Source organism: Zootoca vivipara, chromosome Z2, assembly GCF_965207765.1.
Source record: "Zootoca vivipara chromosome Z2, rZooViv2.hap1.1, whole genome shotgun sequence".
NCBI classification, from domain to species: Eukaryota; Metazoa; Chordata; class Lepidosauria; order Squamata; family Lacertidae; genus Zootoca; species Zootoca vivipara.
This window is the reverse complement of record NC_142585.1, coordinates 26,116,494-26,136,563: the sequence shown is the minus strand read 5'-3', so window position 1 is coordinate 26,136,563 and position 20,070 is coordinate 26,116,494. Positions and strand designations below refer to the sequence as shown.

At 45.5% G+C, this 20,070-nt stretch overlaps 1 protein-coding gene across 1 annotated transcript in view; it reads left to right on the top strand.

Annotated features, from left to right (window-relative positions):
• CAPN6 (calpain 6) overlaps window positions 1-17,213 on the top strand; it is a 59,663-nt gene extending 42,450 nt beyond the window's left edge. The window contains exons 9-14 of the mRNA XM_035113581.3: window positions 441-636; window positions 2,319-2,441; window positions 3,077-3,279; window positions 7,038-7,159; window positions 12,754-12,890; window positions 16,087-17,213. Of these exons, the coding sequence (XP_034969472.1) occupies window positions 441-636; window positions 2,319-2,441; window positions 3,077-3,279; window positions 7,038-7,159; window positions 12,754-12,890; window positions 16,087-16,269 (964 nt within the window). The 3' untranslated portion in view covers window positions 16,270-17,213. The remainder of the gene's footprint in view (window positions 1-440; window positions 637-2,318; window positions 2,442-3,076; window positions 3,280-7,037; window positions 7,160-12,753; window positions 12,891-16,086) is intronic.
• The last annotated feature ends 2,857 nt before the right edge of the window (window positions 17,214-20,070 follow it).

Genomic DNA, 20,070 nt, shown 5'->3' with positions numbered 1-20,070 from the left:
ATCCCACATTTTTCACTTGTTTCTTTTCTTTTTCTGGAAAGCCATGGGGTGATGCAGGGGTGGGGATTTGGAGTGCACCACAGTGTGTGTGTGTGTGTGTGTGTGTGTGTGTGTGTGTGTGTGTGTGTTTTGTGCATGCCAAATCCCTTCCTTGCCCATGTCCTATTACCACAATCCTGTGACTGTGCCAGTGGCTCCCAGTTCGCTAAGTACTGCGGACCCCTACTTTTGAAAACATGGATATTTCAGTTGTAGTTTCGTTATGTGAATGGTGCCACCATGCCTTCCAGAATGTCCCAGCACAAAACTGGGATGTTCGTCTTCTGGGCTGCACTCCCATGCAAGTCATGTGACCTGTGCAAGAGCACAGTGCCCCAAAACACATGTTTTATCTGTCCACAGCAAATTCAACTGTATTTTTTTTCTACTCTCTGAGTTAGGATGTCGTTTGAAGACTGGTGCAAAAACTTCACCGATGTTGACGTCTGCCGGATTGTGAACACATCCCTTTTTAGTATACATAAGACCTGGGAAAAGAAAATGATTCGTGGAGAGTGGAAAAAGGATCCAGACCCAATGTTAAACCGCGCTGGGGGGTGCTTAAATAACAAAGTCACCTTCTTACAAAACCCACAGGTTGGAGCTCAGTTATACTTGCTTCCCCCCCCCCCCTTCACCAGTGTTAAACTTATATGGAAATAACTACACAGCAAAGCAAAGCTGAGCTGACACTTTTCCTTCCTTGCCTTTCAACTTGAGATTTAGGGGCAGGAAGAAGATACTGCTCCCAAAACTGTTTTCCTGGGTTATGTTTTTGCATCACAGCCAGTTTTCCAGCAGGTGGTACAGTACTGGGTGGAAGTACTAGTCCAGTGGTTTACAACAAGCGTGCTGTGGCACTCTGGGGGGCCTTGAATGGGGGTCTGTGGTGCTGCAGGTAACACTGGCTTCTGTCCCTCTTTCTTTCCCTCTCTCCTCTAATGCCCTCTTGTGTCTCTGTCTCCGAAAGGTTTGCACATCTGTTTGCAGCTGCCCTGCTGCTGCCACTGCTGCCTCCCAAGTTAAGGTGCTGACCTCATGTTCACCTTTGGCCAGTTTCCATTGGTCCACTAAGGCTGGGGGTATCCTCTGCCCTGGCCCCTGTGAGGCAGCATGAGGAGGCACCTCTCTTTGGGGCAGGAGGGGCAGCTCAGAGACCCAGGGGTGGCAGCAGAGGAGAGGATGCTGAGGGAACACTCCCCCAGGGGGAGGGTGTTTAAAAAGGGGTGAGAGGCTGCCAGCTCTGCAGAAAAGAGGTGACATGACTGGGCTCCTGAGCCCCACAGAGGTGCAGCAGAAAGAATGTAGTTGGTCAAGGGAGCCGTGCACTCAAAAAGGTTGAAAACCTCTGTACTAGTCTAATTCTGATTTAGATCGCTTTATCCTGTGGTTAACCATAAATCTAGGGACCCAGGTGGCGCTGTGGTTAAACCACTGAGCCTAGGGCTTGCTGATCAGAAGGTTGGCGGTTCGAATCCCTGTGACGGGGTGAGCTCCCGTTGCTAGGTCCCAGCTCCTGCCAACCTAGCAGTTCGAAAGCACGTCAAAATGCAAGTAGATAAATAGGAACCGCTACAGCGGGAAGGTAAATGGCGTTTCCATGTGCTGCTCTGGTTTGCCAGAAGCGGCTTTGTCACGCTGGCCACATGACCTGGAAGCTATACGCCGGCTCCCTCGGCCAATAATGCGAGATGAGCGCGCAACCCCAGAGTCGGTCACGACTGGACCTAATGGTCAGGGGTCCCTTTACCTTTTTAACCATAAATCTAGTTTGTTCCATTTCCATATCATCATCATTTTCAAGATCTTCATCATTCTATTCTATTCTAATCTGTTCTGTTCTATATTTGAGGCATTCGGAATGTTTTTGTAAAGGTCAAGTCTGCTCCCTACATGCAGCCTATATCCTGCAAAAACTGAGGGCAGAGATCACTGGTGTTTGCCCCTTGAACATGTGAAGGTGAAGGACAGGGCATATGGGCACAATTCTTATCCCTACCCAATGCAGTTTGGGGGGGAGGGGGGATGTACAGGACTAAAAGGGAGCTCTGGATTTAACCCAGGAGGATATGACTGGTCTTGTGAGCATGATAATTCCCATAGTGTTCATTTGTTTGTGGAGTGACTGCCGTGCATAGGACTTTGGAATGGACAGCACCCCAATCCTGTGATAATCCATTGTTATCAACTCAGCCACAGGCATTGTTTACAGCAGCGGGTGCTCAGTTACTGAGCCACAGCCCTCCCCTCACCCTGTGCTCCTCTTCCTTCCCTTTCAGTATGTCTTTGATGTCAAGAAGTCGCAGGACAAAGTGATGATCTGCCTGCAGCAGAAGGACCAGCGCATTTACAAAAGAGAAGGGAGAGGGGACAACTTGGTTATTGGCTTTGAAATCTTCAAGGTAGGTGTCCATGCTGCATGCCAAAGCTGTTGGAGTTTGGTAAGAGCAGAAGAACATGAGAAAAGCCTGCTGGATCAGGCCAAACACACACAACCTGCTACTGGAGAAGAAGCAGGAAGGCCTGAAGGGAGGTACTCTACTTTACCAGTAAGTAGTTACTAAAACAGAAGGAATCAGTGTCACACACATACTTGTACACATGCTGGTTCAGCTATCTTATTTCAAGAATTGTTGCATCACTCCCAGCAAAGCAGAGGTAGACATAGGCAGAAGGTAGGTCAGGATCTACTGGTACATCTATGAGTGATTTATAGTAGATTGGCACGGGTTTCCTACTCGCAAGGTGACCTGTTCCATGTTGCAGGCTTTTTCACAATGTGGCTGTGAGCTCAGTTCAGTTCTGATACTGAAAACGAAATCCTTAGTGCACTTTGAGACACTCAGTTCTTCAATTCAAATAGTGCGACTTTTGCACCAGGCTTTAGTTGTCAGAGCTAGTGAAAACACACAAAAAACACCTCTGCTCCCCACTCTGCTCTAAAGCATTCAAATCTATCTTTGTCTTATTCCTGTTTGAAGGCACAACATCTACCTCACTCTCATGCTATGCAACCCAATCTGCTTTCTAACCCTAGGTTGAGGCCAACAGAGAGTATCGAATGCATACAATAACAGTGCAAGAGAAGATGGCAACTTCCATGTACATTGACAACCGCATGGTATTTTCGAAGGTGTGCCTCAAGCAAGGCCGGTATGTCCTGGTCCCAACCACCTTCAGACCTGATATTGAAGCTGAATTCATTCTGAGGCTGTTCACAGATGTGCCATCGGAGCTCAGGTACTACGACTACTTGAAGATGGAAATTTTCCCTTCCCATTTCTCCCCGGCTTGCATGAATGAGACAAACATCTGTCTTAGACCAAGGAAACGAAAGATCCAAAGAGTGATGATGAGCGAGACAGATGTACAGCACACTTCAGTGGGGAGCACTGACATGATGACTTCAAAAAGGGGTGCACCCATTTCTTGCAAGGGTGAAATTCACGGTTGTTTCAGGGATTACATTGCATGCAACCTTTGTGCATTTGCCCCATGCCTGTTTACAACCACTCTCATTTCTCTCGATTACAGTATCTCCCAAGGGGCATTCTTTGATGTGAAGCTGCCTTGGGGATGGAGATGTGTTCTTCTCACCCCCAGCTTTCACACAGTAGCAAATAGCTCTGCACCCATTCACAAAAGGATGCAAAATTGCCTTTCTACTGGTGTTTGAGAGGGGAGGAAGGGAGTGTACACAAAACATGCACTCCACTTCAGATTGATACTACATCACTCCTGTTTATCATTCTTTTTCCTTTATATAAGTGTCAATTAGAATAAAGTATTCTTCCTTTCTGTGCATTTATGTTTTCATTGGCTTTCCTGGTGTACAGATACAAATTAGGTTGAACAGTGGAACATGACAGATTTTATATATCTCTTGCCGAGCTGGAAAATGCCTCCTTTTCCCCAATATCAGGACATTGGTGTGTCTTCAGTGAGGTCCCATTCGATTCTAATGGGCTGTGCCTAGAAGATATTCTGAACATATATATCACATGGTCTTTGTGTTCCCAGCTTCTAAAGAATTGGCTTAAATGCAAAGTGCTCAAGAGGAAGATACCTATGCAGTGTTGCACACATCCAGGTTGTTCTTGCAATCAGAATATTGCATTAAAAATTCAAAAAGAGAAGAAAAAAAAGAAATGTTGCAGAATCTGTAGCATGCTATGCTGACATGCTAATGAAACATGCTTAGTAGCTGAGCACCTAGTTTTAATGAGGCATGGGGTGTGTGCTATTTCCTACAGCAGAGTTTAAATTGGGTCTTACTATCTTTTTGTCATGGGACCACAAAAGGGAGAGGCATTTCTTCTTTATACCTCACAGAAGAAATGTGCTTGTGCCTTCATTTGTTTTCACTGTTTTAAATAGGGTAGCTTCATGTTGGACTTCATCATGACAGCAAAACCTTCTTCACAGGTTACTCCTGGGGTATTTCTGTATTGACTGCAACTCCCTGTAATAGGCACATGTTTCTGTATGCTCATCTGTGGTCATGCTCCGGGGGTGCCCTTAGGAGCTTAGCGTCCCAGACCCAGGAGGCATGAGCCTCTCTCATCAAAGCACTCAAGGCAGTTTTGCAGGAGCAACACAGTCCAAACAAGCCAAGCTCAATCACAGAAAATCATTCTAGGTCCAAATGTGAGGCACACAGTGAATATTGCAGGAAATTCAGCAAGGGAATTGGGAGCCAGAGCCCCATGTTATTTCCAGCAAGTGGAGGGCTCAAGAGGGTAGCTTTATATATGCTGTCTTTTTAGACCACGTCCTAATCACTACTGCTGTTAGTGAAAGAGCTCCAGTGATTGCTCACTCATGACTAGCATGATGGCTCTGGGGTCGTAGACACATGTTAATGCCATTGCTCTTCAGGCTGGACTTGAAACTTTCTGACACCAACATTCTTGAGGATGTGGGTGGCTCTGCGTCCTCCTCTGACAACTTGAGAGACTCTTCAGCAAGCCTCAACTTGGATGGCCCCTCAAGGGGATCATCTGGAACAGCTTCAGGGTCCTCAAGGCCCTTAACTTGTGGGGTGCCTGGCTAAGAGGACTAAAAATCCTCTTAGGGCTAAAAATAACACCTGCACGTGAGCAGCTGCTCGCATTTAGGTGCTCTGCAAAATCAGGACAGCTGGGACCAAAGGTTCATCCGGGGTGTGTGTGTGTGTGGCAAGTGGGGTTCTGGGGGCCTGGTGTTCAACATCTTTACAAACAATTTGAAGGAATTGAGGGATCGGGATTCAGGGTGGTTTAAACATATTGAAGAACTGGGCCAAAACCATTTTTTAAAGTCCCATTTCAGTAGATGCAAATGCAAGGTTCTACATGTAGGCAGGAATACTAGGATGCACAAATACAGGCTGGGAGGGGGGCACCTGGCTTGACAGCAGAACACATGAAAAGGATTTGGGGGTCTTAGTAGCTTCAGATGGGTAAACAGTATGATACAGCAGCAAAAAATGAGTTAATGTTATTCTAGACTGCATCAACACTAGTATAGTGTCAAGGAAAGGAGCAGTACAGTTCTATTCTGCCTTGGTCAGACCACACCTGAAGTTCTGGGCATGACAACATAAGAAGAATTTTGACAAGCTGGAACGTGTGCAGAGGAGGGTGTCGAAGATGACCAAGCACCTGGAAATCAAGCTTTGGGAGTTGGGAATGCTTACTCTGGAGAAAATTGAGGCTCGTCCACACTTTTGCTTGTCCTATGCGTAAGAAAGCATGAGTCTGAGGTTTTTTCTGTTTGCCCTGCCACTTTCTCAGGAAAACCTGTTCTTTAGCACTAAATCACAGCAAACATCAAATCACAGAAAACCCCATTGATGTTTGCTCTGATTCAATGGTAAATACCAGGTTTCCCCTGGGGAAAGTCGTTAGACAAGCCCTAGTTTGGATGAGACCAGCGAGGTGTTATGATAGCCATCTTCAAACATCAGAAGGGCTGTGGCATGGAAGATTGAGGAAGCTTGTATTCTGCTGCTACAGAGGGTAGGATTCAAATTATAAGAATGGAGATTCTTACTATTACTATTACACTATTATTATTATTATTAACAACCCTTCACTCTAAGGTCCACAGATAGGTTACAGCTTTAGAGTCGAATTATGAGACAATGTAAAACGGCTTGCAGTCATATAAATTAGGTGGGTAGCACCTTATAGGTGGTTAGCACTTCCAGGGAAAATCACTCACAACGTAGCAGTACAGGGTGGGTTGGAAACCAGACATTTTCTCTGCCTGGTTGGTGGCCATTATTACACATGAATGGAGAACACCATATTGGTTGCATCAGTACAGATCTGGACTTCCTGACTTTGTTAGAACTATGCCCATGTGTGTCCTGTCTCCTTTTGCTCATGGAAACTATGATGATATGATATGCAAGAACCCTGTTGAAGGAATGACAGAAATTGACAGTAAACAAACATGAAGATCATATAATAGAATATTTAAAAAGGTTAATACTTACCTGGCTTCTGCCAAGAGGAGGCAAGGAGGACGGATGTCCACATTTTCTCATTCTATAAATTTTAATGTGCTCACTAAAGTATATTACTGCAAAATCAAGAAAAATATTTTGGGAGGGCGGAGTTAAACATCAGATTGACAGGGGTGGGCAGGACTCCACAGCACACCTTTCTTATTTTGTGGCATGCAATACCTGAAATGCCTACTGCTGGTCTTGCCCCACTTCCTTCTCAAGGAAACAAAGTGCCAAACCTACAATGTTTGCAAATGTATTTTAAATATTGCGCCAATAAAAGTCATCCTGACACCTTGGAGCAAAAAACCATGCTCAAATATGGGTGTCGTCCCCAATGAAGAACTTTTCTCCCCACTTGTAATACTTTGAATTTAATCACCCACAACACTGCATTATTTGTCCATAAGCATCAATGTATCTGGTTCTACTAAGGGAGGCAAAAGTTCAATATTCCATATCAGTCATTCCTACCTACCTGATACATTTTGTCTTGATGTTCCAGAGAGCTTACATTGCATAAGCCCAAGATAGCCTGCCTGGACGTCCTACGTGGCTTTGTTCGGAGGGTGTCCCAAGTTAAAGTCCACTCTGTGGCAGGTCTCAGAAGTCAAGACCCGTATATCGGTAAGTGCAAAGGGTTAATCCAAAAGTCTCAGTGATTCTTGTACTGAGTTAGTAAATTATTCAGATGACCTGAACATTAAAATTCAATTTCCCTTAATCTACGGAAACACTGTGCTGTCAGATAAAACTAGCAGGTGAGCTTAAGATTAAGAAGGGGAACTAAGATTTAAGAGAGCTGTACAGCATGTTCTTAGGGAAATCATTCCTGTCGACTTAGTGAATAACACAGAAATGAAACGTATTAAAAACCCTGGAGTGAAGCTAATAGTCAGATGTTGCAGTCTGAACTTTAGATATCTAAACCTGACCTAGAATTGCAGTTTCAGGTGGACTGGGATTCCACTTTGTAAGGCACGGACCCATTCACAGTGCTATTTTTCTAGAAAAAGAGGTGCTGGAACTCACCATGAACACCTCCCTTGTCCTCTTATAATGAAGGTGCTGGAACTGAGTTCTGGTGACTTCCATCTGAAGAAAAGCCCTGTCCATCCATGGTCCATACTTAGCTCTGGGCAATGGAAGGTTGGTTTCAAGGTGATTCTGGGCTCGCCCACAACTACCACTTGTCCCATGCCTAGAATGCATGTGTCCAAGCGTTTTTTTTCCTTTGCCCTGCCACTTTCCTCCAGAAAACCCATTTGTTCTGATCATAGGAGCCAATAAAATATATGAGGGGGCTTGGCCCTCCCAAAGCTGATAGGCATTGCCATTCAAATGGTGTGTGTGTGCGCGCACACACACACACGCCACATCTTGTGATTGATTATGCAAGGCAGGGCTTACCTGCTCTCCCCCCCCCCCCGGCTCAATATTTCATTCAAGTTGGCACCCCAGGTTCTGATTCAGCACTTAAAACACAGTTTTCCAGGAGTAAGTGGCAGAATGGAGGTCTTTTGCAATTTATTCTAGCTACTTACTTGGATTCACTCCCCCGTGGTTTCCATGAAATGAGATGATTGTGTGCTTTGGAACTGTCCAAAGCCTAACACGCACTTCTTCTCCTTTCATGTTAGCTGTTTGGTTAGATGGGGGTGGCAGAGGGCAGTCTGTGCTGAATAGACTAGAGCATTGAAGAGGCAACAGCCGACTGCAAATAATAATAGTAACACATGCCTAGAAAGCATGGGACAAACTAAAAGCATGAGACAAGTGGAAGTGTGGACAAGCCGTCTGTCTGAACCCAGTCTTGATTAATTTCTCAGGCTCCTTTTAAACTTAGTGTACGTCAGTGTTTCTCAACCAGTGTGCCTCCAGATGTTTTGGGACTACAACTCCCATCATCCCTAGCAAGCAAGACCAGTGGTCAGGAATGATGGGAGTTGTAGTCCCAAAACATCTGGAGGCACACTGGTTGAGAAACACTGGTGTACGTGAAAGGAAGATACTCACTTGAAAGTCAAGCAGCGCCCTCTGCTGCCTATTTGTTAACTGCACTTTGTCTTTGGACATTTGATGCTAGAGAACCGCTGGAACCTATGTTTCTTTTCCAGCCATTTGTTGCTTGGGTTGCTTGCTAGCCTGATTTAAAGACTGACCGCTAAAAGCCATAGAGGTGGGATAATATGTGAAGAATGCATATTCAAAATAGCTTTTGTTGAGTTTTGGAAATGTCCCACACAGACACATCTCTACTAACATTTTATGTAATTTCATACTGGATGAATGATAAATGAGAGTAATCAATAATTGGCCATGTGTCTTACATCACCTTATTTCGAATTTCTTAAAATCCACCAATTGATAACATAATTTGTTCAAAAGGAGCGGGGAGGAAATCTACGTCATGTAATTCAGTTGCTGTTGCACCTAATGCCTTTCAACCCGTATGCCAACCTTCTTTGACAGCCTTGGAACAATTTCAATAGCCAGAGACTCCTTGGCAGTTTCCCTTGACAAATACCAGTAGTCAGTGTTCTGCAAATGCTCTGAAAGAGTTTAAGCATAAATGGCATTCAGCATAGCATCCAGATGTTATGTATGCATGTATATATCTGAGCAAGGCCAATCAGAAGTGGCAGGAGGAAGGTCATCTGGCCTGGGGCCTCAAGCTCAATGGCAGTACCAGATTTTGACACTTTTTGGCATTTGATAAATTTTGCAACCTTTGCAATGGCTTCATGTGTTTGCCTAAGCCCTAGCAGAACAGAGAACCAAAAGGGTCGATATATAAAGAGAAAAGCAAAAGAGAGTCTTAAAAAGCAGTGGAATTTTCTCAGCTCAGGCTGTTAAATCATTATTTTTAGAGCCTTCCTCCCCTGCCCCCCAACATACACATGAAACATTTTTCTTTTGACATTTCTCAAAGGTAGGTGTGTGTGTGTGTGTGTGTGTGTGTGTGTGTGTGTGTGTGTGTGTTTGACAGAGGCAAAAGAATTGAGAGGACTGATTATTTCTCAGCTCCTACTACGGTGCTGACAGATCAATAAAACAAACACCTCTGGCTGCCAAGTGCTGGTTATGGGATTTGCAAGCACCAAGCCTCGTGGAGCACAGGGGTATTTAAAAGCCTATTACTTAGATTTACATCTAGTACTTGTAGTCAGTGAACAGCAAAATGGCCTTCAGTGCCTAGCAGGGCTATTCTGAATAATTTGCCAGTGTTGACTTTCAGGTCCAAGAAATTCAGCCATGAGAGAAATTTCTCTCCATTGTGTGAATATCTACCTTTTTCAGCATCACTGTTCCTCCTCCCTCACTGCTGCTGGTATCTCACCACCATTTTCTCTGATTACTGTGATTTCTCCCTTTCTGGATTAGCCGTGCAGCTAGTCCTCTGTGTACCTGAATGTGGAAACACTGGAGTGTGAGAGCCTTCTTATTCACTTAGTAAGGAGTTTGACATCCACAGGGCCACCACAGAAAAGACCATCTCCCCTGTTAGCCTACAAACAATGAGGGCTTCTGTTGTTGATCATAATATATGGGCAGGTTGAGAGCCATGACATGAGAGACAGTGTTGTGTGAGCATCAGGCTAAGACTTGGGTGACCAGGGTTCAAATCCCCTCTCAGCCATGAAGCTCACTGGGTGATCTTGCCTCTCAGCCTAACATACCACAACTCCAGGCCCCCAGGTCATCCAATGTGTGTCATGGCTGAGTGGGGATTTGAACCCTGGTCTCTCCCAGGTCCTAGTCCAACACTTAAACTGCTGCACCACACTGGCTCTTAATGATGGGCAGCTGTGAGTTCGAGGCCTTGCATTCTCTCTCTGTCTCCCTCTCACACACACCAGGAACCCAAACTCGTTTTGCTGAAAATGCCAACCCTTCTCCTTCTTTTTCCACATGATGCCAGCAGAAGCTCATTCCCATCATGTCCATGTGCTCGGAAAGAGTGTGATTTCATGCAGCATTTTAAATGAAGGCTCATCTGTCAAAGGACAGCAGTGTTTGGCCAGAGCTCTTATAAATCCCCCGTAACAAGAGTTCTACCCACTCCTTGCCGCTTCCAGGTTGTAAAATTTTAAAAATCCACTTCAGACCCAATGAGCCATAACATCCTCTAATCTAATCCGTACTGAGCAATAAGGCAAGACACCCCAGTGGCCAGCTCGGTGAGGGTTTTATTTCCCTCTCTTCTTGTGTGAGGCTGTTCAAAGTGTTTGTTCAAGAGGAAAATGAGCAGGACAAGGAGATGCTTATGTCTGGCTGTCATTGAAAAGCCCTCTTGTGGTGGCAGCATTTAAAGACATTGTCCAAGGTTAGTTGATGCATCTGTAATAAGTGCCCTTCTTGTGGGCTAAAGGTCACATGGCTCCTGACTTAACAAAATGAACCTCTGCTTTTTAATGGTGTATGAGGCTCCTTTCATCTGTTCCTGTGGACTAGGAATGGTAAGCTTCCTATAATTTCTGTTGAGTACCTTATTATTTATTCATATCATTCATGAATTGCTCCTTATGAGGCACCTCAGAGCGATTTATGCATATGTAAACACACACACACACACACACCAGTTAAAAGAATTGCACATATAAAAAAAACACCTTAAAACAAATAAATAAATAAATACAATTAAAAACAGCAAAAACCATTACAGTCGTACCTCGAGTTACGAACACCTCGGGTTACGAACACCTCGGGTTATGAACTCCACAAACCCGGAAGTATTTCCGCCATGCACGCGGTCTGCGCATGTGCAGAAGCGGTGTGCATGGTTTGCGCATGCGCAAAATGGCGCTTCGGTTTACAACCATTTTGGGTTACGAACTGCGTCCCAGAACAGATCGTGTTCATAACCTGAGGTACCAATGTATGTGTATACAATCAAAATCCAGTGCAATACAGTTAGACTAGTTCCACCTAAAAGTCTTGTTGAAAGAGGAAAGTCTTCAACAAGCTCCTGTCAAATATTTAGCAGAAGTGTGAGTATCACCACATTAAAGACCTAATTCCAATATTGTGATAAGATGGTATCTGCTGGGTACCCTTGAGATTATCAACTGACAATGTGAGATGATCAATTGACAGTGAGATGATCAGTTGACAATGTATGGGATAGGGTGACTTTTTTGTGTCCTGTTCTCAAGTTGTATAAGGCTTTGTATTCCAGCACCTTGAACTTAGTCTAGTAGCTAATTTGCAACCCATGCAGTTATTTCAGCAGTGGAGTAATATGGTTGTGATATTCCTGTAAAGCCCTACATTGCTTCAGTCCAAACCATCTGAAAGTCTGTATTCCCTCATTTGAACTTGCCCTAGTTTTGACATATTCAGAATATTGTAGGCGGAAGGAGTGTCGGGGTGAGAATCAGGGGGAAATGTCTGGGGAAATCCAGACATATGACAAGCCATGTTGGTCGTGTAGTTTTTGTTGATTTTCCTTTAAAATAGCTCAATGATGGGGACATAGGAGAGGGCCTCATGTCTGGCTGCTCCCAGACTTTGCAGCTCTCTTCCTAGGGAAGCTAAACTGGCTCCCTCAATGTTGTCCTTCTGCAAGTGAAGATTTTCTTGTTCCAACAGGATTTTGGGAATTGGCTGCTTTTAATGAAAGGGCTGGTGCCATGCTGTTCTTATTTGCATGGTTTTAATAGACTTTAGACATGTATATTAGTTTTACTTCTATAAATGTTTAATTACTTCTTAATTATTGGTGTGTCCCCCCCCCCCATGCTTTTAGCCGCTCTCATTTTTATATGAAAGCTGCCTTAAGTCCTGTCAGGGAAAAACAGCGGGATATATAAATAAATATATAATGTTATTAATAATGATATACCCACCCCAGTGAGCTGCCTAGCTGGCCTGTTTTTTCACCAGTTGCATCTTCTTGTACCATGCATCTCAGGGCATTGCCTTAGGCCATGTGATGCAGCTATGTTGCTTGGCTGGGAAAGTATACTACCTTGAGTGTCATGATGGAAGGAAAGTGAATCTGAAACAGATTTAGGAGTTGCAGGGTGGTGCACAGGGAAAGAAGAGGGTGGGAAAGTTCCATTGTGCAGCTAAAAATCTTTGTGCTCGCAGAACTGTTTAGAACGCTAGTCCCTATGTTTCTTTGGTATATGGCTGAATTTGTATAGTGGCAAAGTGGCTATATTGCATTAAATGAATGGTGGTGGTGATGAAAGAGGAGTAACACTGTCTTTTCCCAGGAGCAAATCCCTACATTATCATCAAGTGTGAGAATCAGAAAGTTCGTTCTCCCGTGCAGAAGAGCACCCTCGGTGCTGTTTTCAATACACAAGCCATTTTCTACCAGAGGAATATTGAGAGTCCGATTGTTGTCCAGGTAAGAGATATTATTACATTCCTACCAGTTTCTTTCCTTCTCTTTCGTTTTCTTAAATTTCTATGGAACCCACAGCAAGGTAGCATACATTAGTTATTTTATTTTAAAGTATTTCTAAACTGGTGGTCCGCTGGAATGTAGAGTTAACCAGGGCTATTGACTGTTTGGCTCCGAAGCGCCCTCTCCGATTGCATGGAGCCCGGACAGCCCCGTGGTTTTCCACGGATCTGAGGGCAATGAAACAATCGCTGAGACGGCTAGAGCGCTGGTGGCGGATAACTCATTCTGAAGCTGACCGGACACGGGTTAGAGCTCAAGGTCGAGCTTACCAAGTGGCGGTAGCGTAGCGACGGCGAAGAAGACTCTATTGCACCTGCAGAAAACAGCAGCAGGAGACTTTTTCAGGTGGTTCGCAGTTTAGTGGAACCACCTGCTCCATCGGAGCCCAGTACGGGCCGCATGATCTCCTGCAATGATTTTGCAAAGTTTTTTGCAGATAAAGTCGCTCAGATTCAGGAAGAGGTAGACTCCACCGTGGGAGCAGGGCCGGGGCGGGAGAGTGCTAGAGTCCTGTCTAGTCCAGTTGCGTGGGATCGATTCCAATCTGTTACCTCCGAGGATGTGGACAGGCTGCTTGCACGAGTGAAACCAACCACCTGTCTCCTTGATCCTTGCCCATCCTGGCTTATAAAAGCTAGCTGGGAACAGCTGGGCGATGGGCTTCGCGGGTTGGTGAATGCTTCTCTCTGTGAGGGAGCCTTCCCAGACCCGCTGAAAGAGGCGGTTATCAAACCGCTTCTTGAAAAACCATCTTTAGATGCAGCCAATATGGCCAACTATCGCCCAGTCTCAAATCTTCCATTCTTGGCCAAAGTGATTGAGCGAGTGGTTGCTGAACAACACCAGGCACTCCTGGAAGAAGCGGACCATTTGGACCCCTTCCAGTCGGGATTCAGGCCTCATCATGGGACTGAAACTGCCTTGGTCGGACTGGTTGATGACCTCTGGCGGGTTAGGGACAAAGGTGAGAGTTGTTTCCTAGTTCTGCTGGATCTCTCAGTGGCTTTTGACACCATCGACCATAACATCCTTCTGGACCGTCTAGAGGGGTTGAGAGCTGGGGGCACTGTCATGCAGTGGTTCCGCTCCTTCCTCCTGGGCTGTGTTCAGAAAGTGGTGGGGGGGGATGAGTGTTCGGACCCCTGGGCTCTCACTTGTGGGGTGCCTCAGGGCTCTGTCCTCTCCCCCATGCTTTTTAACATCTACATGCAGCCGCTGGGAGAGATTATCAGGGGGTTTGGGCTGGGTGTTCATCAGTATGCGGATGATACCGATACCTCTCTTTCAAATCAGAACCAGTGAAGGCGGTGAAGGTCCTGTGTGAGTGCCTGGAGGCAGTTGGAGGATGGATGGCGGCTAACAGATTGAGGTTGAATCCTGACAAGACAGAAGTACTGTTTGTGGGGGAAAGGAGGCGGGCAGGTGTGGAGGACTCCCTGGTCCTGAATGGGGTAACTGTGCCCCTGAAGGACCAGGTGTGCAGCCTGAGAGTGATTCTGGACTCACAGCTGTCCATGGAGGTGCAGGTCAATTCTGTGTCCAGGGCAGCTGTCTATCAGCTCCATCTGGTACGCAGGCTGAGACCCTACCTGCCTGCAGACTGTCTCGCCAGAGTGGTGCATGCTCTAGTTATCTCCCACTTGGACTACTGCAATGCGCTCTATGTGGGGCTACCTTTGAAGGTGAACCGGAAACTACAACTAATCCAGAATGCGGCAGCTAGACTGGTGTCTGGGAGCGGCCACCGAGCCCACATAACGACAGTCTTGAAAGACCTACATTGGCTCCAAGTACGTTTCCGAGCACAATTCAAAGTGTTGGTGTTGACCTTTAAAGCCCTAAATGGCCTCGGTCCAGTATACCTGAAGGAGCGTCTCCACCCCCATCATTCTGCCCGGACACTGAGGTCCAGCTCCGAGGGCCTTCTGGCGGTTCCCTCGTTGCGAGAAGCGAAGTTGCAGAGAACCAGGCAGAGGGCCTTCTCGGTAGTGGTGCCTGCCCTGTGGAACACCCTCCCATCCAATGTCAAAGAGAAAAACAGGTACCAGATTTTTAGAAGACATCTGAAGGCAGCCCTGTTTAGGGAGGCTTTAAACACACACACACACACACACCCCTTAAGCTATAAACATCCATAATTAAAATATGCAGTAAAGCAATCCCATTAAAACAACACAGCAATGAAACTAAAGTCGTACTGTACCTTTGTGAACTATTTTTGGAAGCTGAACGTCTGACGGGGCTTCCGTGGCTTGTGATTGGAGCTTCCTGCAGCCAATCAGAAGCCATGGAAGCCCTGTCGGATGTTCGGCTTCCAAAAATAGTTCGCAAACTGGAACAGTCACTTCTGGGTTTGCAGCGTTCGGGAGCCAAAATGTTTGAGAACTAAGCTGTTCAAAAACCAAGGTACAACTGCAGTAGATTTGCATGTGATAAGAATGGCTGTATAAAACACATGCATTTTAAAAAGCCAACGGAATGCCAATGCAGATGGGGCCTTGTATACTCTGTATGTCTATATATGAAGAGAAGGTAAGTGAGAGGAAACCAGGATAACAAAGGATGCATGTGGTTGGATATACTCAACCTGCCTATTTACTTGGGCAAATCTGTCAGTAACAGTCAATGCCAGTAGCAGCAATGGTGCTAGAGTGGAACAGAGAACAGGGGTGTGAGAATGTTTCTCCAGAAAGCATATCTTCTGTGAATTTGGGGGTGCCTTTCAGGGAGGTGAAAAACACATCACACATAGTTCCACAATCTGCATGTCTTTGTTAATTGCATCCTCTGCAGCTGTCATATAAGAGGGAAGACTGCTTTGCTGAGGGAGGGAACCTCTAAACAGTTTCAAATGCTTGCAGCCTGTAGCAGCAGCAGCAGCAGCAGCAGCAGCAGCAGCAGCAGCAGCAGCAGCACATAGCTGTGTTGGGGCACATCTTTCCCATCTGTACAACAGTAATATACAAAACCCACAGAGGTCAAGGCGAGGTTGAAAGAGGAGAGCTCTTCTGATTGAGGACTTGTACAGATGACCCTTTGGCCCTTTCCAGTCGCGGGAAAGGGGGAGGGATGCATGGGGAGGAAATGCCAGCCCATCTAGTAGCAATTATTTCTCATTTCCTTCCTATCTCTGTAGGTTTGGCACAGCAAGCTCTTTTGCGACAAGTTCCTGGGACAAGTGCGGATCGCAACATCACCCGATGACCCCAGAGGACTTCAGAAGCTCCAACTCCAGGGCAGAGGGAGTCGCGAAGATGTTGCCGTGCCAGGTCACATCATCATCAAGGTTGTTACTAGCGATGACCTTGTGGAGCTCTGAATACTGAGGGCTGACAGACCCAGGCAAGGCTGTCACCTCACAGCAAGAGTTTTCAGTTAGCATCCTCAGTGGGGATGGAGCAAGAGCCACTGATTTGCATCTTGGTGTGAAATGCTTTAAAATGCTTAGGGTCTTGTGTCTGGGTCCTGCTTGGGAAACAACAAATGGCTAACGAAAGAGAAAGCAGAGAGCAAATGTGCAGCCAAATATATCATTGCCTTTATCTTTCACCACACATACACACACATACAGTATATATCTCCAAACATATTTTCTATCACAGATAGCAGCTGCTTCCAGGCACTGGGTTCACCAGTGCAATTCACATGAAACCATTATAGCCTTGCAATGCATTTTAGCTGTTCTGCTAGAAAATAGCATTTCATTGGAACTTGGGGAGCTGCCTTATACCAAGTATAGCTCAATACCGTCGACACTGACTAGCAGCAGCTCTCTGGGGTTTCAGACAGTGAGCTTCTTCCAGATGCTGGGGATTGAACCTGGGCCCTTCTGCATGCAAAGCAGATGCTCTACCACTGAGCTTTGGCCCTTCCTCAACAGCACTGTTTAATATTGCTTCTACAGTAATAGTAAGAGTAGTTTCCGTTTAGTTGCATTAAGTCAATACCAAAGTATTTGCTGAACAATGACAAATCCCAGCATGGGAAAATCAAAGTTCCAGGATGCGAAACACAAGCTTTCCCATTCCTAATCCTCAGCTGTGGGGAATGTATCTTAAAGGCTTGCATCTGTCCACATTGGGAAGGTATGCCTGCCTTCTATCTGAGCCAGCTGAATTGTATCACAGCTCTTTTGACAGAAAAATGAAAGGAATATGGATATGATAGCTGTTTATTGTACTGAGCCTTTTTTTGCACTGTTGCTTTTGTTTTCGATGCCTATCTGTTATCAGTGGCAACATCTGAATAAAATGTATGCTTTTATTATTGAGTTGTGTCCAATGGTTGCATGAGTCAAAAACAGTTTGTACAACTCTCTCTTCACCTCCTCCCACCTGCACCTTCCAAAAAACGCTCTCCCGAGGGTTGACCCTTCAAAGGGGGGGGGGATAATCAGCTAGAGGAATCTTCTCGGCAGAAGTTCCACTTGCACAAGATCACTCCGCTTTATTTCAGGTGATTTACTTGCTCCCTTCTTGCTGGAGCTGGGCATTCCCATTTCCAGCCCCATCCCTAATCCAAGCCACCAATCCTCCTTGGAAAAAAGTATTGCCCCATTCTAGAAGAACATCCCAGGGGATCAGCACATTTCCAGGCAAAGGTGCCTTTGACCCAGGCCCAGTCCATTAGTGTGGAAGCCTCCAGGGCCGGCCCAATGCATATCACAAAAGGCACACACACACACACCCAAACCAGGGAAGAAGGAATGAGTGGATATTTACATCGGGAACAAGTGAGGAATAAATATCTACATCAGGATTTGCTGCACCTGGGGATTCTGCTGTCCACAAGGCTTCACCTTGTCTCATGGTTGGGCCACCCCCACCCACCACTGCCACCAGCAGCACCAGTTATATCACGAGATCTCCCCTAAAACCAGGGAGGGAGGGAAAGTCTCTTCCTCCTTCCCATTTCCCCTACCTCTCTCCTATAGCAGAGATGTTGCCTCCCACTTCTCTGGTTCAGATTAACATTTGAGATGGAGAATGAATTGAAATTGCACAATCAGGATATGGGTGTACTTTATGATGGACATGCCAAATGTGTATTCCAAACCAGGCAATTCAGAGATTTGCTGACATTGATTGTTAGCAGACCTTGCAGCTTGATGGAATTACCGTAGTCTGGAATAATCACTTGCAGTTCTTGGAGTTCAAATGCTTTATTCATGAAGAAACTACAGGATGAATAGTGAGGAGAGTGAGAAACAGAAGACATCTTGTCTCAACAAGCTAGGGGAGAATGATAAACAAAATGGCCCAGCTTATAGGGGTGGAGTTAACATAGACAAAGAGGCTTACGAACAAGTGCTGGCCAGATTGCTAGACAAACAGTGCCCTCGTGTGGTTTACAGTAACACATACATTAACTACAAACTCAAGAGAAGGAAATGTATTTGTTTTCCTCCAACATGGGTAAGCACACGCTAGGAGAAAAGGTAACCCCCTGACCCTAAAGGATTTGCAATATAAATTTCAACAATAGCAGAGACACAAATGGCTGGGTAGTGGCAATGGTAACGATAGATGACGAATAGCAAGTGCATGTTCCTTTGTCTCATTTGTGGATGAGGACTAAACAGGTTAAGGATAACAGCTTCTCCAGAGCAGTCATCCTGATTTGCTTTGCACAAATTGTGCAGAATTTATAATATGTCCTCTGGTTATTGGGCATTTGCTCTGATTTGCTTGCAGGGGAATTATACACCTTCTCGTCAACCACTGGTTTATCACATACTTTTTGGTGCATTTCCTCATCACTTATACTGTAACTGCAAAAAGTCTTTATATATAAAAAAGTGTGTATCCTGGAGGCTACTCATAGGTGTCGGCTGTTTGGGGCCCTGGGTTCCAGAGCACCTACTAAATTCCCCATGAAGGGGCTGGGCAACCACTAAATTTGGCACCAGTATCATGCACGTTGCATGGCACCCACAGCCTTTGACACCCACAGTTTCAGGGCCAAGCTGGCACTCCTGAGACTACTTATGGCTTCACAGCAAAGGTGGCCTTCGTAGGATGTGAGAGGTGATGCTTGCCCTCCTTGGGAATTCTTTGAACAATGTTGGAGTGTGGAGCAGGACCATGCTAATTAGTCCACCCTATTATTGCACACTCCTCCCTTGCTATCTATGCACAAATCACCAATATCTGTAGCAAGGGAGGGCCTTTGAACATATAGTTGTATATGTGAAGCAAGACAAGGATCCTTAAGAACAGAAGAAAAGCCCTGCTGAATCAGGCCAATTGCCCATCTACTCCACCATCCTGTTTTTCTCCCGTTTAGATAGAACCCCCTTTTTTGAACTTGACCTGTGATCAAATCTTCCTGGCTTGGCACCTGACACATAGTTGGTAGTCTGCATTTGGCTAAGCAGGTCATAATTTTTGCATTTTTTCAAACTGGGTTGGGGGCCTAACAAACTGGTGGTGATTTGGGATTTTACTTTATTTTATTGAGCACTCATCACCTCTGGAAGCACCCTCCCTGACTTGACAATGAAAGTAAAATCCAATAAAGCAAGACTTAAATATTTGCATTAATTCGCTTCATATTCCTCAATGTGCACTGAGAGCCAAATCACCTCTGATTCACCCTGTTCAGAGGCTGAAACCAGTAGATTAACTCTATTTTTGTCCTGATTGGCTTGTAAGTGTTAATCTGAATTGACTTGCAGCTGACCTCCTGGGGCCTCTGCCACTGGCTGCTCACTGGTGGTTTGCAAGTGCTGAGCTGAAGCTGCTGTTTGCATTCCTAGCAACTTTGATCCAAAGGGGCCTCCTGACCTTGCAAAGTCTGCATGGATGGCAGAGTTTGCCCCATCACAGCAGGTCAGCACAGCTATGGCGTGGGCTGCTTAAATTCTGGGGATTTGCAGGATGCACGTGTAAAGGTGTGCAAGGCTTCTTCTTCTTTTCCATTTCAGAATCCCATCCATTGGGGGGGGGGGAATCACCCACACTTATGCATCTCTTATACCACTTTAAGAGACACGGCTTCCCCCAAAGAATCCTGGGAACTGTAGTTTGTTAAAGGTGCTGATAGTTGTTGAGAGACTCTTAACAAAGCATAGTTCCCAGAATTCTTTGCTTATGACCTGCATGTCATATTACTTGTAGGC